Here is an 18,538-nt window from a genome sequence, read left to right on the forward strand (position 1 = left end):
GTTGCCTCACTTCGCCCCATTTCGTGAGTCATCATTATTTTTCATTTTATTTTTTTTATTTATTTATTAGGTTTATTAACAATCACTTACAATAATACACACAAATATAAAAAGAAGAACTAAAAACTAGGAACTAAATGTAGTGATTACTTACAAATAATCACAGCATGCACAGAAGTAATTAATTTTAGGTATTATATACAATAAGTTACAAATTAAATATTTTTTTTTAAAATTAATGAATGAGTTATACACAGTTACATCAATTTTCCAATTATAAGATTATTAAAAATTACCAATGATGCTGCAAATGGTCTTGCGGAATTTGGCTAAGGAATCAGCAAATATATCAATATCGGCTTCGCTATAAGAATTTAAAATTTTACATAATCGAGGGACTGGGGAATTGGTACCTAGGATCGTTCGACGGAGTGGAGGACAAAGTAATAGGCTTACGTGGAATTCTTACTAGTACTCTTAGACCAAATTTACTTAGCAATTCGGGACAGTCGATAAAGCCGTTCAATAGTTTGTGAGTAAACAGAAGATCCAGAAGTTCTCTACTTCATCCAAAGTGTTCATTTTATTATTGACATACAACTGCACAATAAGAATAAAAAGAGTCTGCTGAATTTTTGAGGTGCGGAATTTTGACGTCCATTTAGTGATTTAAAATCCTATATTGTATAAAAATATAAATAAGAATATGCAAATTAAAATTTTTAAGGTTTCTCTATTGTAAGATATTTATGAAACATTTTTTTATGAAAATAAGTGACGAGATGAGCAGGTTGTTGACGCTGATGGTAATTGCGCCCTACACATTACAATGCATTGCCGCTCAGGATTCTTGAAAACCCGAAAATTCTGAGCATTACTACAGTTGCGTTCGTCACCTTAAGACATGAGATGTTCAGTCTCAATTGCCCAGTAATTTCACTAGCTAAGGCGCCGTTGTGGTACCCATAATCTAGCCGGCTTCCTGTACAAAGGAGCCTCCAACAGGATCATCATCATCAGCGGGAAGACGTCCACTGCTGGACAAAGGCCTCCCACAAAGATTTCCACGACGGTCGGTCCGGCGCTGCCCTGGTTAATTTCTAAAGAATAAAAACACCAACAGCCTTGTATATGTTTTTATAAATTAACACAAATTATAGTTAAATAAAATCTATGACATATAACATATCATGACATGACATATAAAATCATTTGAAAGACATCACTTTTTCTTGGTACATTGGAATAACACAAATAATAAAATAAGTAAATAAAAATGTGGGCATCAAATACCTTCATTTAAATTGCCAAAAACATCATAAAATAAAGAAAGTAAAAAAAAAAACAGCACTCGATTTCGCATTTTAGACAAAAAATAAAATTTGATGAAACTTAAAGCAGGTACAAACATTGAGATGTGTCACCCAATGCAAAAAGTCGAAAATTTAACATATTTTTGAGTGTTAATTGGTTAACATGTACCTAATATGTAAGTACCTTACTAATATCATACTTAATACAAATGGAGTTTGTTTGTACGCATTTAACTCATTATCTAATAATTTTGTAATTAAAATACTTAGGGTTCTAACTAACTATAATTTAGCTATACAACTACCATAAGATGCAGGGTGTTTCGGAGAATATATAGTACTAGTGGACCCGACAGACGTTGTCCTGTAGACACGTCTTAAATTTGAAAAATCGGTCCAGCCGTATAGGAGCTAGTTCAATTGTGAATCTTTTCCATTCTCGAATCAACCTGAAGACACACAGTAAGATTCATAAAAATCGGTCCAGCCGTTTAGGAGGAGTTCATTTACAACAGACTCACAAAAGAAATATATAATAAGATATGATATAATGTTGGTGATAACTTATCCGGAACCTATATTTTTGACCGATAAATACATACCTTTATATACAAATAATTCAGTCAATAACATTTCAATACACATGCCAATTAAAAAATTGAGCGGGCGCGGGGTGATTAAATTATTTGGCAATACGTTTACATATAATATTATAGTATCGAAAGCGTCATCGGCTGAGCAAACGAAATTAATTTATACGATTTATATTATTGTAAGCGTAGCTTAATATCTAGTTTATTAGTTATACCAGAATCTGATACATTATCTGAAAACACAAAAAAAATACGTTTAAAAAAACCGACTTCAAAAACTGAAAAGTATAAAATAACTAAAAATTTTATTTAATACACCTCTTATGCAAACCTTTACTTTTAATATGAAGAAACTACTATTTTTTGTATGTGATACCTATTGATAGGTTTTAAGTCAGTGCCAAGCCCTAAACAAAAATAAAACTTAATATTATAAACAGCTTACTTACTGTAATTATTTAGGCTATCTGGCCACGCGTGTCTGTACGCTTGGATTGTTTTATTCTAGACGAAGCTATAAAGCCGCTCAAAGTCACGCGTGGCGAGTGTAGGTACCTTTATTACATTTGGCTTGGTACCGACTTAAAACCTATCTGTACAAGTCCCAAAAATATCCCACTAACTAAGGTATTAAAACACTTAATAGGGGCGTACCAATCGTATATTCACCTTTTTTTTTTTTTTTGAGAGGAGGAAATACTGTTACGTATTTACGCCCCGGAACGGGGCGTAATATGTCGGACTCGAGTGTCCGCGTAAGCGGACACCCCATACCGACTAAAACCTCCTCTGTGCTGTTAGCAGCTCTGGCTTTCACAGCGAAGTAGGACGTGGGCCGTGGAGGCCGCAAAGACTACGCAACAACAGTCGCGGGGCGTCTCCTAAGGAGACTCGAACCTCAGACCGGCTGTGTGCTTGTGGGAAGTATATTCACCTGGTGGGTCTTCCGCGTAGGTCCTTACGGGCCTCGGGGTAACTGTTCGGGGCGATGGCCCCTTTCAGTAGTATAAACGCCGCCTGCAACTACAGACGGGGCACTGGGTGGGACCGGTTGGTCCGTGGTGTCATGTCCGGTGGTATCTTGCTACAGTGCGATCAAGCCCGCGTAGTGTCGCGAGCGATCTGCGGACTGCAGCCGGTTTGTAGGTCCGTGGTTAGCTTGCGCCCGCCGCTCAGCGAGATCGAGCCCGCCGGTAGTGTACCGGTGAGCGCCCATCAGCCAGCGGCGAGGAAGCAGTCGTGTCCTAGGAGACTAGGTCACGTGGTAGTCCTCTTCTGTCCGGCGGTCGTCGATGGTATGGCGCGATGCCACGCAAATGCTGGGATCGCGCTCCATCAGCGCGCGCGAACATAGAGGTGCTCAGGCGACTAACGAAGTCGTCCAGGCTCTCCATGCGCAGGTCTCTGGAGATGACCTGATTTCGTACGAAGCGTGGTGCTCCGGAGATGTTGCGGAGCGTCAGCGACTGCTGCACTCGCAGCGACTTGCGACCCGTCTCGCTTGTCAGCGCAAACCAGGCGGGGGCAGCGTAGGTGAGTCGCGTGCGAACGTACGCCTTGTATACGCACAACTTCGTACGGAGAGGCAGGTGGGACGCCAGCACGGGTCGGAGAACGTTCCGTGCGGCGCGCGTCTGGGCAACCATGTTCTTAACATGGGGCCGCATCGAGAGTGTCCTGTCGATGGTCACACCGAGGTATTTGGCCTTCGGGGACCATACGACGGTCTCGCCCATGAGTGACACCGGGGGCGGCAATAGGCGCGCCCACCCGATGGAAATCGCCTGAGTCTTCGCCACATTGACCTTGAGTCTCCAGTCCTTCAGCCAGGTGGGAATCGCGTCCAGTGCTTGCTGCATCTTCAGCGCTGCATGCGGGGCATTCAGCGAGGTGGTAATGAACGCCGCGTCGTCAGCATACAGTGCTAAAATGGCGCCGTCGGCGACTGGAATGTCGTCCGTGTATCTGCTGTAGCAGACGGGCGACAGGCAGCTTCCCTGGGGCACACCAGCTCGGATGGGGCGCTCCGTGGACAGAGCGTCTTCAACCGCCACTTGAAAACGTCTGTCTTCCAAAAAGGTGGCCACAGTCTTAACTACTCGGCGGGGAGTAGTAGACGTGGACAGCTTGTACACGAGGCCGGCGTGCCAGACGCGATCGAACGCCTTCTCCATATCGAGGAATACTGCAACAGACTGCTCTCGCTTGTTGTAGGCGGTAGCGAGATGGTGCAGTACCCTCGTCACTTGTAAAGTGGTGGAGTGTTCGGCACGGAAACCGAACTGTTCGTCGCGTGGCTGAAGATGCGGCGTGATGTGCAGCAACAGTAGCTTCTCGAAGACTTTCGAGGTGGTGGATAGAAAAGTGATGGGACGGTAACTCCCAGGCAGCATGATGTTCTTGCCTTGCTTGGGAATCAGGATGACTCGGCCGAGCTTCCACGATGATGGAAAGTGCCCGGTACGGAGGATTCCGTTGAAGAGCCGCGTCAGAGTCGCGATTGCTCGCGGAGGTAGGTGACGCAGGGCTTCGTTGGTGACTCGATCAGGGCCGGGTGCTTTGCGCAGTCTAGTTCGCCGAATCATCCTTTGGACTTGTCCGGGGGAGAACACGACGGGGTCTTCTGTCGGTACTATCGGCGACTCGAAGTAGTTCTTCACATGTCGCTCGATGGTCTCTACGTGCTGCACATCTGCGGTCGGGTTGGGTGTAAACTGCGTCTCCAGGTAGTCCGCAAATATCTCCGCTCGATCCTCAGCTCGATAACGTGGGGTTCCGTCACTGGCCATGAGGGGTCTGATCGGGGAGGGCTTCCCGGAGAGTTGGCGGCATAGGCGGTGCATGCCAGACCAGTCGTCACCGGCTCGCTCAATGGCGGAGTGCCAGGATTCGTCTGCAACTGTCCCCAGTGCGTCTGAGATCTTGGCAGCCAGAGCGTTCAGCCGCGTCTTCATGGTCGGGCACCGCAGGTTTTGCCATTGCCTTCGCAGCTTCCTCTTCTCCTCGATCATCGCTTGTATGTAGGCAGGGAGCTGGGGTTGTCTACGAGTAGATGCAGCGTCGAGTCTGGACTCTCGAAGCGCATTGGACGCTGTTGCGCTGAGGGCCGTGGCGAGTCGATCAACGTCTGCAGGGCTCTCTACTCTAAAGGATGGCGAATGTTCGGCCATGTGTTCGGCGAAGATTCGTCAGTCCTGGCGATGCTTCGGAGAAGGCAGCGATGTCGTCATCGGGGTTGTCTTCAGCGTCAAAAGGACTGCTTGGTGGTCGGAGATGAGGTGGTCATCCAGAACGTCTAACGACGGTGCGGCAGCTAGGCCGCACGTGACGGCTATGTCAAGGACGTCTGGCATGTGGGCTGCACAGTACGGGTAGTGCGTCGGGACCTCTGGTCCTAGCACCTGGTAACCGTGGCGATCTGCGTCGTCCAGGAGGCGTCTGCCATCTGGGCTCACGATATTGGAGTTCCACGCCGTGTGTTTCGCGTTGAAGTCGCCCGCGACAATCGTGGGCAGCAGCGAGTCCAACAAGGTGTGGACATCAGCCACTGCGAGTCGGTTCTGCGGCGGCTTGTAGAAAGCGAACACACGGGTGGGCTGATGTTCGATGCAGATCTCCACGCCTAGGGCATACGACGTCTGCAGTTGAGGTACTGGCAGCAGTTGGTGAATGACGTTCCGACGGACCAAGACTGCTAATCCCCTGTAAGCAGTCCCGATCGGCGAGGCGTGGTCCTCCCGGTAGACGTAGTATCCGGAAACCTTCAAATGTCTACCGGTCTGAGGTGAGTCTCGCTGATCAGGCCGATGTCCACTCGACGCTGAGAAAGCAAAGTCTTGAAGAGACGGGCTTTTTGTGATGAAAGCCCGTCGGCGTTCCAAAACACGATGCGGAGCTCAGCCATAAAAGGTGCAGAGCTCCGTGATGCAACCCAGGATCAGCGGAATAGGGTCACGCTGCTCCTGGATGGCCATCAGCACATGATTCAATGTGCTGATAACTTTGGTGAGTCGCGGGTCCAGCGGCGTCACTCGCTTCGCCTTCGTCCCCCCTGCGGGGGCGGCGACCACGGTGGGCTTGGACGATTTCGTACTGCGCTCGGTAGGCTGCAGTGCGGCGGGCGCAGCAGCGCGTGTCGCAGTAGGTGGTGCGGCAGGTAGGGCGCCTTGGCGCGCTTGAGCGCGTTTCCCGCGTTTGCGTCGGTGTTTAGCCGGTTGCCGTGGCTGGTTGGCGACAGCCAGTGCGTGCGATGGTGCCCGCCCGGCGGTTGCGCGTCTCTTTGCGGAACACCGGGCAGTTTGCTTTGTTCGCCGTGTGCGCGCCACCGCAGTTGGCGCACGTCGGCGGGTCCTCCCTGGGGCGCTGGCACTCTCGTGCAGGATGGTTGTCCCCACACCGCACACAGGCAATGGGCCGGTGGCAGTTGTGCGAGGAGTGCCGAAACTGCTGGCAGCGATGGCACTGCGCTGGTCCCTTTCTGCCGCGCCACGCCTCGATGGTGATCCCGGGCATACAGAGGAGCTCGTGCACCTGGAGTTGCACGAACATCAGACATCCCGGTCTGCCTGGGCGCGCGGGGATCGCGCGCACGTGCTCCGGGACGTATCCGAGCTCACGCAGCTCCGCGTCCACTTGTGCCGGCTCTGTGTTTGCCGGCAGGCCCCGTATTGCTACCTTAGCGCTCCTCTCCGCGGGGAGCGAGTAGCAGAACCAGGAGATTCCAGCGACACTTTCCAGCTGCGTGAGGCAGCGCTGGATGTGGCGGAACTCCTGGTCCGACTTGGGGATGAAGCGGACGCCTTTGCCAAACGGGCGTCCGTTAGGTGTGTGGCCGAGTAGCTTTTTGAGCTCCCGGAAATGCGTCGGCCAGTCGGGAAGCACCTCCACAATCAGCGGTGGGTAGCGACTGGTCGCTTTGGTGGTCGGAGTGGCTGAGGTGGTGGCGGCGGTCGCAGCGGTAGCGGTGGCGGAGGCGGCGGATGCGGTGACGTCGCCCGTCGTCGGCGTCTTTTTGGACGCGGTAGTAGCCGCGTATGTTGGGCTTGTCGCGGTCTCCATTGGAGAGCCTGGCGACAGGGTCGGCATACTCGGTGGTGTCGTGTCGTGCCGAGGTTTTGTGTTCTCCTCTATGAGGAGGCGAGGGGAAACGCCCCACGGGTATACCAGGCTGCGTGGCGGGATATCGTGGCTGACGTGGGTGAGGCGCTTGCGCGGTATGATTCGCCGTTGTAGGCGTCGCCGTGCGTACGGCAGGAATAGGCGTAGCGGCAGTGGTGGGCATCAGTCGTCGCCTGGGCGTTGCTGGTCGGACGATGGACGGCAACGATTCCATGGATGGAGCCAGTGACGGCGTCAGCGGACTCGCTGCGAAGGTCGCTTCACCGGCTCCCGTTGAAGGACCCGCTTGAGCGGCTTCGGGGCGCCTCGTTGCGCCAGCAGCGAGGGTGGCTTGGCCGGACGCTATCATTGCGTCCAGCCCGGCCTCAAGGCCGGAGATTGCCGACCGCACAAAAACCTTACGTCGAAGTGGGCGCGGTCGAGTCGCGTGTCGCTGTGACATCAGCAGCAGGATTGGTGGTGGCAAGCTGTTTTTTTTTTTATATATTTTTTTTTTGCCTTGCCTTTAGGCGCGGCCCAAGCGGAGGTGCTGGCACGCCAGCACCCCACCGGGCTGGTTCCCGGGGTTTGCCTCAGGAGGCAGACCGGACCCAGACCGGAGGGGGTGTCGTGTTTACCCAGAACACTAACCGTGGCAAAAACAAGGTTTCAGTACAAAGTAGCACAATATGCTGAAACACTATAAGGGCCCGAGCGCCGGTGCGAGTCGCTAGCAGACTCAGCACACGAAGGCAATCGAGCTCTCTAGTATATTCACCAGTTACATAATTAGTAAGGTCACAGTTCTATAATAAACTTAGATAATGCGTCCTTGATGGCTTAGGGCGACATCTATGAACAATATCAAACTGTAATCGATTACAAACCTTAACACTATCAATAGGTACATACATACAAATAATAGTGTTTTCTTAATATTTAAGGTAAAGGTTTGCATAAGAGGAGTATTAAATAAAAAATTTAATTTTTTTATACTTTTCAGTTTTTGAAGTCGGTCTTTTTAAACGTAGTTTTTTTAATTTTTACATTTTAGTGTCAGTTAATAATAATATAGAATTAACCTAAATGAAAACTGCAATAAAGCCGTACACAAAAAACAATTATGTGATCCAGATAGACGAAAATTTTCATATAAATGTTCATAAAATAAGAGCTACTGGGCCAAACTATGTAATTTTATTTGGGACCAAATGGCATCTAAATCACATCAAATAAAAGAATTACGTAAATCGAATCATAAATCTCAGTGTAACCGGTGTACATACATAAAAAAATACCGATTGAATTGATAACCTCCTCCTTTTTGAAGTCGGTTAAAAATGATTTTAATTGTAATATTGAAATATTTAAACATTCTCCTTCATGAACTTAACCTAGTTTTTAATGTCCTTGAAATTGAAGTTCAATTATTGTAACAAATTATACCTTACCTTGAACGTTTGTAAAAATTAATAATATCTTTCAAATGTTTTCAAATACGAAACTCGAATCGTATGTATGGTTTAGAGCTGAGACAATCACAGAAACCGGTTCATATTTACAAAGTAACGAGGAGCCTTGTACACACGAGAAATATACAAGTTATTATTATAACAAATGTTTCTGTAAATATTTAACAAGACATTGTTTATGAGTAAATTTCAGCGGACAAATGTCGCATATATATGGTTTATCACCAGTATGTATTCTACTATGTCTCTTCAATTTACCAGTTTCACTGAAACTCTTACCACATACATTGCATGGATAAGGTTTATAACCGGTATGTATTCTACTATGTCTCTTCAATCTACCAGTTTCACTGAAACTCTTACTACACACATTGCATGGGTAAGGTTTATCACCGGTATGTATTCTACTATGTGTCTTCAAATGACCAGATTTACTGAAACTCTTACCACACACATCGCATGCGTAAGGTTTTTCACCGGTATGTATTCTACTATGTGTCTTCAAAATACCAGATTGACTGAAACTCTTACCACACACATTGCACGGGTAAGGTTTGTCACCTGTATGTATTCGACTATGTCTCTTCAAATCACTAGATTGAATGAAACTCTTACCACATACATTGCATGGGTAAGGTTTATCACCGGTATGTATTCTACTATGTGTCTTCAAATGACCAGATTTACTGAAACTCTTACCACACACATCGCATGCGTAAGGTTTATCACCGGTATGTATTCTACTATGTGTCTTCAAATGACCAGATTCACTGAAACTCTTACCACACACATTGCACGGGTAAGGTTTATCACCGGTATGTATTCTACTATGTCTTTTCAAATGACCAGATTCACTGAAACTCTTACCACACACATTGCATGGGTAAGGTTTATCACCGGTATGTATTCTACTATGTCTCTTCAAATCACTAGATTTATTGAAACTCTTACCACATATATTGCATGGGTACGGTGTATCGCAGGTGTGTATTCTTTTGTGGTTCGTCAAATGACCAGATGCAGTGATACTCTGACCACACTCATCACGAGAGTGTGGTTTTTCACCATTATGTTGACCTGTACCTTGCTTTACATAACTACATTGATTGGACATTGTTCCGCCAACATAACTGGATTCAGTTATTTCACATGTGTTATGTACCTTTGAAGCATCAGGTTCGTTGGGCGTTGTTCTAGTAATATTATCCGATTGAGACTTTTTATCTCTATATAATGTGTTATGTTCTTTCAATTTATCAGATTGATTGGTTGTTTCACTGACGATACTGACATAAAACTTTGTATCTGAATGTATTTTATTAGTTCTCTTCGAAACAATAGTTTGATCGTGCGTTGGTCCATTAACATTGCTTGAATTCGACTTTTTAACTGGGATAATTTTCTTTTTTTCCGTCAAATCAACCGAATGCTTCGGAGTTCCACTCGGAAGCAATGGAGTTCCACTATTATTACTTGGATTGGTCAATTCTACGTATATTTTATCGTAGTGTTCATAGCTAGCTGCTAGTCGTATAACTGTAAAGTACAAAATTATATTGAATATTTCTCGCTTATGTACGTGTGTCACCTATGGTACGTTTATTACTTTGGATGCGCTACTTAGTGAGTTACTTGTAAATAATATTTGGATTAGGATCCAAGAAATATTAAAATACCAATGTAAGATAAGACAGACAATCATGGTTCACATAAAGTACGTGGACGTACCAGTTAACACGATAATAATATTAAATCAAGTAATTACTGACGCCTTTATAATCTTGCTTCTTACTTCAGAGGAATAGAAGTTACAGTTCTTTTAAGAATGTGTAAGCGCTGTTTTGAAGGTAAGCATGTAGTAAAAAGCAGAGCTATCCCTTTACATTACAAACACAATGTGAAGTCTCTACACCATGCCAAACGATCGACCCGTACACAATGTATTCGCTTCACGTCGATTCGGGCAGCGAATTTGGGTTAGAAGTAGTAAAGGGGACTGACAATTTTTGATTCCAGCTGTTACAGAAAATTACACAATTAGCGTACACAATTCTTTGTTTTATAATGAGCCAAAATCATTAAAAAATATAAAATTCACAGTTGCTAAATAAAAAAAATTTAAATATTTGTTTATTTTCTTGAATCGTGCAATTTATAAGATACAATGGCTGAAGTTAGTCTATGGTAAGACTTTAATTCATGTCATTGCATGCAATGTGGGAGTTTATTTATATTTGTGTACCAAAGACAATTAAATTTTTGTGTTATTGCGTGTGTGACAAAATCAATATTTGACGAAAAAGAATTATTGACTACTAATTGATATTTATGGGTTTTCTTGTAATCTTAGTTAAGTGAAAGTAGTATAAGCTCTCATAAAAAGCAAACTGATTAGTGCTAAATGTTATTAATATTTGTCTCAGCTTAAGTATCTTAATGTTCTACGGAGGTAGAATATAATTCCTTTTGTTTTAATAATGTTTTTTTCTACTGAGTTACGTTTTGGCATTGCGACTTTAATATCTTTTACATTAAAATGTCATCACGCAAATGCAGTACCGAAATAGTAGTAAAATCAATGCAATGAGATCAGATTAATACTTGCTTTAAAAAAAGTACAGCGCTCCTTAAGAACACATAACAATTATTTATGTTTTTCTGAATGCCACCTTTCGTGAGACACCCTTAAAAATGGGGTATTTTCAATTTAAATAATTAATTATTTTATATCAGTATAGGTAACAGTTATTAAAGTAGTAAAAATATAAATCGATTTCATGTTTATTCATACAAAAAAATAATTTCACGTAAACATGTGTAACAAAAATAATTAAAGGCGTAAAACAGCCATAGGACAGGACAAAAGTCAAGGTACACAAAAAACGCCCATGTAAAGTGCAGTTTGCAGATCTTTTTTTTTTTGGTTTCTTCGTCCAATATTAGGATAGGCAAATTGTTCGAGCCCATACAGCCCGTTGACGATTCTAATTGTGATTCGCTCTGTTTTTATAGTTTATATATAAGTGAATATTTGCTATTGCGTATTTCATATTTTCGGAGATTTTTGTTTGGACTGCGTCACGGAAACTGACGAAGCATGCTTTCACTTTCATTTATTTATTTTTACTTTGCCATTTCAAGGGTATATTATTTTTAATATTATTTATAATAAGGTAGGTACCGTATAACGTCGTTGTTTTAAGTTGGCTATGCTGTGCATTCGTTATGAGTAACTAGCAGATCATGCGTCGTTGTGGATTTATTTTTATTATTATTAGTCGTGAGGTCCTGTTTAAATTGATCCATAAACATAACCTAACCTTCGTATAGTGCCGTCGTCCACTGCTGGAGAAAGGTCTCCCTCAAAGATCTTATCCATCCGTAGGAGTAAGGGACTTATAGATAATATCAAAGAAATGTATTAAAATTAATAGCTATTTACATACATTAGGAATAAGTATCTCATATTTATCCGTTTATAAAGTTTTCATAACTGTATTCTGTTATAATACGTTTTCAGACATAAGGTAATTTGATGAACAAAAGACCGAAAGTACGTGTTAACGAACGATAGTACGATTTCATTACCAAATTCGTCTACAGGAGAGTTATATCGACCGATATCGACGTGCAGGCGATGTGCGAACTCACTTCCGTAGTACACCATCAGCTCCGTATTGCGGGGAATAGTTCTGATTGTGCTAAAATATTTAACGAGCTTGAAATAAACAATTCTTAATGAAAGTAGTCATAAATTAAAGAATAAAAAACGGTGTTTCGTATCCTATGGTGCCGTTACTCAGAGGGTAGACAAGTCTTTGCTAAGGCAATGCATATTTGAGAAAAAATTAAAAATGCTTCAAATAAAATAAATATGACTTGGAAAGTTATTAACAATAATAATCTAATAATAAACAATTCAAAAATCCACTCTGAGCAGGAAGTAGCTTCAGATTCCATCTCAAGCACCCTTGTCTCCTCCACCAGTGTTGCCAAATCACTTCTTTTGGAAAGTGTTAAGGAATGTAAACAAAATTTCAAATTCAGTGTTGTTAGCCCAGCAGAAATAATTAAAACTTTCAGATCCTTAGATATGAAAAAAGCTGCTGATATATGGGGCATATCTGTAAAAATAATAAGTTCTGTTATTGACGTCATAGCACCATATCTTTTAATAGCTGTATCTAACATGGCGTGTTTCCTGACCTTCTGAAGAATAGTAAAATTACACCAATATTTAAATCGGGACTCACTTCTGACCCGAATAACTATTGCCCTGTTTCAGTGTTGCCGACGCTTAGTAAAATATTTGAAAAAAATATTTTAAGCCAAATGCTAACTCACTTTAACACTTATAAGTTACTTCATATTAAACAATTTGGCTTTACTAGGGGACGCTCGACTACGGATGCAGGTGTTGAACTCATCAGGAATATTTTTGAGGCCTGGGAGGAATCACAGAATGCACTTGGTATCTTCTGTGATTTATCTAAGGCTTTTGATTGTGTTCAACATTCAACGCTGGTCAGGAAGCTATGTCACTAAGGTATAAGAGGATCTGCACTCGATCTTCTGATCACATATTTAAATAATAGGATTCAGAGGATCAAGGTGAATGGGAGAAGATCTCCTGGGACTCCTCTCGGTATGGGGGTACCACAAGGGTGTTTTCTTGGACCCTTCCTCTTCCTAATTTATATAAATGATCTACCTAACCTTGTAGAAAAAAAACACAAGGTGGTATTGTTTGCGGATGTCACTTCACTTATATTCATAGTGAAACGAAGCCAAGTTTTATATGGCGAAGTAAACAATGCTCTATCTGACATCGTGTACTGGTTTAGCGCCAATAACTTATTGTTAAATAGTCATAAAACCAAATATATTAAATTCACCGCGCCAAATGTCAAAAATGTAGATGCGAATATTTTATTAAATGGAGAGGTGGTAAAACCAGTGGAATCTGCTGTATTTCTTGGCATTACTCTTGATTCCAAATTGCAGTGGGGCTCCCATATTGAAGGATTGGCGAATAGTCTTAGTTCTGCAGCATATGCGGTTAAGAAAATTAGACGGTTAACTGACATAGATACGGCGAGATTAGTATACTTTAGTTATTTTCATAGTATTATGTCCTATGGTATATTGTTATGGGGCAGTGAGCGGCCGATATTAATACTAACTTTGTGCTGCAGAAGAGGGCTGTTCGCGCGATTTATAACCTAGGTCCTAAAGAATCATTAAGAGAAAAATTTTGAAGAAATAAACACTTTGACTGTTGCTTCTCAATACATTTTTGATAATGTTCTGTATGTACATAAGCACATTGAGGAATTTACAAGAAACTGTAACACGAGGTACAAACATAAACTTGTTATGCCTACTACTCGGTTGGGTCGAGTTAGTAAGTCTTTTGTTGGGCGATGTATATGCTTCTACAATATGATCCCAGAAAATGTACAAAACAAATGTGTTAAGAAATTTAAAAGAATTGTTAAAAAACGTTTTTGGGAAAGGTTATTATAGCATAAACGATTTTCTTAATGACACCACGGACTGGGAATAAAGCGAACACCCTCAGGCTCTTTAATTATAAATGTTTATTGTACGATATTACATTGTAATCCATATTTTATATTAAAATAAAAACCCCGCTGAGTTTCTTACACCCATTCTTCTCAGGTCTGAGGCAGTCTCTTTTGAATGGGTAGTTTTTGACGTTCAATAAGTGATTTTAAATCCTAGTTTGAGTAAAAATATTTGAATTTGAATTTGAATTAGACTTATCGATCTGAATTTTCCTATTTCTAGTGGATTCCCTGTTTTGTACGGCTCTTTTGTTTCTAGTACTATAATATTAAACAGTTGTCTCATGTAACGTATGAACAGGTGCGTCTCATTTTATGCTTTCATTAGTTGTTCCATCAGGATTTTGACCTTTTTCCGCCTTTAGTTTCTTTATATGCTCGTAAACATTTAGATCATACTTCAGTCTCAGGTACTTGGTGGATTGCAAGATAGTTTATTTTCTTTTTCTTTTACGTTTTTTTTCATTAAGTAAGTTGGTTGTTTGTTCTTTATAATCACGTCTTCTATTTGTGATGTTATGTTTACGTTCTAGTTTGTAGATCATAGTTAATGATGATTAAGTCCATTAAATGCTTTCTTTATACATGTATTATCTTCTTTATTATTTGGTTTATAAGTTTCTTTGTATTATTTGCTTAGTTCTTCTTTCATAACTTTGACTTTTTTTAATTGAGTTCTGTTTGTCTTTTAACAAAGGCTTCCTGTATCTCTCTGCAGGCTTTAGTCTTTGGACCCAATTTTAAAATCTAAGACGACGTGTGATATGATATAAGCAAAATCTAAAAATGTTACCAGTAATACAATTCTCCCTTGTACTGGAACGCGATGAGGTTCTGTTCACTCCAATGTCTAGAGCAGTTAATGAACCGCATCCAATTGGAGTTGTTCCCGTCTTCGGCGTCCACCATGTGCGAGGGTTTGTGGTCTTTGTCGTATATCTGAGGATATCACCGACAGTATAAAACACAATATAACATCAAATTCTTAAATAATAAAATAGATATGAAGTGATGAATAAATTTTTTAAGCATTTTTCACTATACAAGTTTTATAAACAGCTTCCATATATAAAGTTATTGATATAATATTCCTTTTAATCACACTCGCCATATGGCATGTATGTTATGTTGGTAGTCGGTTTTGTTTAATTTTTTTTATCATTCAGTTTGTTGCTTGCACATAAAAACAAGAGTCCACTACGGTGGACGGTACACATTTATATTGGGTAAGTATAAGTATACGTAATAATATAATAATAATACATAATAATATAAAAAATAAAAGTAGAATTTGTGGGGTGTCATGATATAATTCTGGATATTGGTTCCAGATAGCAGTAAATACAAAGTGGAGTAGTGTTACGTCAGCCAGCGTACCATTATCGTAGCGTGAAAATGAAGGTATCCCAAAAGGTAATTATTAACTTGTATTAGTAGACTCACCTGCCAGCAGTAGTTTGAAGCAGCGTCCTTACTACGTACTCCTCTGTACGGTCCAAACCGCACATTACGTGGTAGGGTTCTCGTAGCGAACACTCCCAAACCGGCGCCTTATATTCCATGGTAATTAAAATTGGATCGTTTTAGGTAAAAACCAAAGAAATACAATAAAAAGTATATATTTGAAAGAGATTTTCACCTATGTACTATATACTGCTATGTACTATATATATTACTTAAATGTATTAACTCATCACGCTATTTCCTGAACCATAAAGCCCACATACTTTCAATTCTGTAGAATAATTCCTTTCGCGGAGTGCGCTTAAGAACGACCAATGCAATGCGTGTTAACGACTAGTGGCGTTATCTGTACATCAATGATTCAGATATATAATGGATAATTCCTTTTTCTTTACAATCTTCTTATTGAAAAGCGATGAACTTAACAAACTTACCTCTAATAGTGGATACATTTAAATGCAGAAATACTCTTGGTACGGTCAGGGCTGCCCTCGGTACTATCGGGGGGAGGTTTGTTACGGCAGGGACCTGAACGTTATAAACTTATCTTAATAAAGTTTTGTTATAACGATAACGATGTTTATGGAATAGAACAATTGAAAGTGATCACCGCCTATAGTCTGTTGCAACATTAAAGGAATAGCGATTGCCAGTACATGCGTAGTGCTCAGTTTAGGATGAGTCAACAACCCTGACAAAGCGAATCCTGTTATGTATATTTATTTGTCTTCAGCATAATTTTCACAAGCCACAATGTATACATAATATTATTACTTCTTATTTACAGTGTTTTCTAATACCGCATTTATCATGCGCGTATTGCAAGAAATTTCTTGCCTCGCACAGCCACTCTGTGGAATCAATTATCGGCTGCTGTTTTCCCGAATCGATACGACTTACCCACCTTCACGTAAAGAGCATACTCCCAAATTAAAGGCCGGCAAGTCATCTCTTGACACCTGTTGTTGCCGATGTCTATGAGCGGCTGCCTCACCACTTCCTATCACGTGAGCCTCTTGCCAGTTTGCCTCCTCTTGTATTAAAAAAAGTGTGTGTAAATTGTTATGAGTAGGTATAATAACTTCCACTTACCTTATCATCCGGTATGATCAGTAACGGGCCATGTATAGCGCAGTATTCGTACACATAATCTCGACACGAAGGACAAACTGTACACAATATAATATTGTATTATTGAGTCGTATTTCCAAAATACGTACTATTTTTACGAATTGACAAGCTTCAAACATATTAGTCTACCCCGTTACTTTTAATAGAATTATACCTTAACATACATAAATACATATAAGAGTATGAAATTGCCGTTTTATTGTAATTGCTACTTCAAATTGACATAGAACATTCATGGTTTGAGATTTTTGAGTATAACTTTTTTCAGATGGTACCTATGTAGTTTTTCTTTTAAATAATATTCGACTATCAACATTAAGTTCATTTTTTTGTTCAGCTTAGACACTTAAGAAGGATACTTCGAAAATTCGAGTGATTTTTGAATACGAGCCCCGTCGCAGCAGAAAAAGATCCCAATATCAGCGTTGTGTTTGGAGAGGGCACTGCTAATGGACGCACCGTGCGATTTTGGTTTAATCGCTTTCGTAATGGAAACTTTTTTGTAAAGAACGAACCAGTGAAAGACCGCCCCACACAGCTGAATAACCAAGAATTGAAAGAGATGGTGGAAGGCGATCCGAGCCAAACTACCCAGGAATTAACGGCATGGTTTAACGGTTCCTTACCAACAGTATTGTTTCATTTGCGTCGAATCAATAAAATAAATATAATATGAATAATGGGTGCCTCATGATTTGACTGATCTGCAGAAAGAAACGCGAGTTGAAACTTGTGTTGCCTTGTTGAATCGATACAGAAATCAAGGAATATTGGATGGAATTGTGACATGCGATGAAAAGTGGAGTCTTTACAAAAACCATGAGCAAAAAAGTAATGGCTGACCCCAGATCAAACGCCACAAAAGTTTCCTAAAGCAAAGCTTACTAATAAAAAGGTATCTAATGGTAACTATTTGGTGGTCTGAGCATGGTGTTATTCACCATAGCTTTTTTCGACCTGGTCAAACAATAACGACAGATGTCTATTGTGCGGAACTCCGAACAATTATAGCAAAACTAGCGAAACAGCCCCGACTCATGATTCGATCTTCACCATTATTGCTTCATGATAATGCGTGCCCTATAGCACGAGAAATCGTTTTAACTCTACAGGAACTGCAATTACAAACCATTTGTCACCCTCCGTATTCGCCAGACCTTCCTCCAACGGTCTTCCATTTTCTTCGTGATTTGGATAGTTTTCTACGTAATAAAAAGTTTTATTCTCCTGAGAGGAAACTGCCTCCTGAGGCAATACAAAATGCTTTCACACAGTTGGTTGAATCTAGATCACCATAATTCTATCGTAAAGGCATATATTACCTTCCTATTACATGGTAGCAATGTATAGTTATCTATGGTAATTATTTTGATTAAACATTTTTAAATATTGAATAAATATTGCAATTTTTAGTAAAAATCGTCAATTTCATACTTTAACTCATAATACTACGTAATAAGAGGCGGGGTCTCGGAAGTAAATTTAGAATGAAATGTGCAGTAAATAATAAATAGGATTAATAACAGTATGGCGATTTAAATATTTAAATATGCGAAATCGAATCAGGAAGTGGCAGTTGGCAGGGCACGTAGTTCGACGACCATATGGCCGTTGGGGCAGTTAAGTCATATGTACTCTGGCCTGCCGCCTGGGATTGTGTCAGTACAACCTCAACCTGACCGTGTAATATTCCACCACTTTACATGACCGAACCAGGTGTCATATTTATTTTGAGAAAATATGATGAGACAAGCAAGACGTTAATATGTATACTTATACGTATGTATCTATTATACTAAGTATGTAATGGTTGTGTTTCGTTTTTCGGTTTTGGACCAAGAGCCGACCCTAAAAAAGTTATTGTAAATAATTATTATACC

The 18,538-nt window shown here is 41.4% G+C and overlaps 2 protein-coding genes across 2 annotated transcripts in view; both read right to left on the reverse strand.

Annotated features, from left to right (window-relative positions):
• Positions 1-18,538, reverse strand: part of LOC126965421 (zinc finger protein 271-like) — a 142,246-nt gene that overhangs the window by 13,574 nt on the left and 110,134 nt on the right. The gene's annotated exons all lie outside the window — the stretch shown is intronic.
• Positions 8,358-9,702, reverse strand: LOC126965425 (zinc finger protein 239-like). Its single transcript, XM_050809034.1, has one exon. The coding sequence runs from the start codon at positions 9,587-9,589 to the stop codon at positions 8,612-8,614; it is 978 nt and encodes a 325-aa protein (XP_050664991.1). The 5' UTR covers positions 9,590-9,702; the 3' UTR covers positions 8,358-8,611.

The sequence above is a fragment of the Leptidea sinapis genome, chromosome 7, assembly GCF_905404315.1.
Source record: "Leptidea sinapis chromosome 7, ilLepSina1.1, whole genome shotgun sequence".
Lineage (NCBI taxonomy): Eukaryota > Metazoa > Arthropoda > Insecta > Lepidoptera > Pieridae > Leptidea > Leptidea sinapis.

Bases quoted from the DNA above. Each gene is read 5' to 3' on its own strand.
- LOC126965425 (XM_050809034.1), bottom strand. From the start codon at position 9,589: ATGTCCAATCAATGTAGTTATGTAAAGCAAGGTACAGGTCAACATAAT.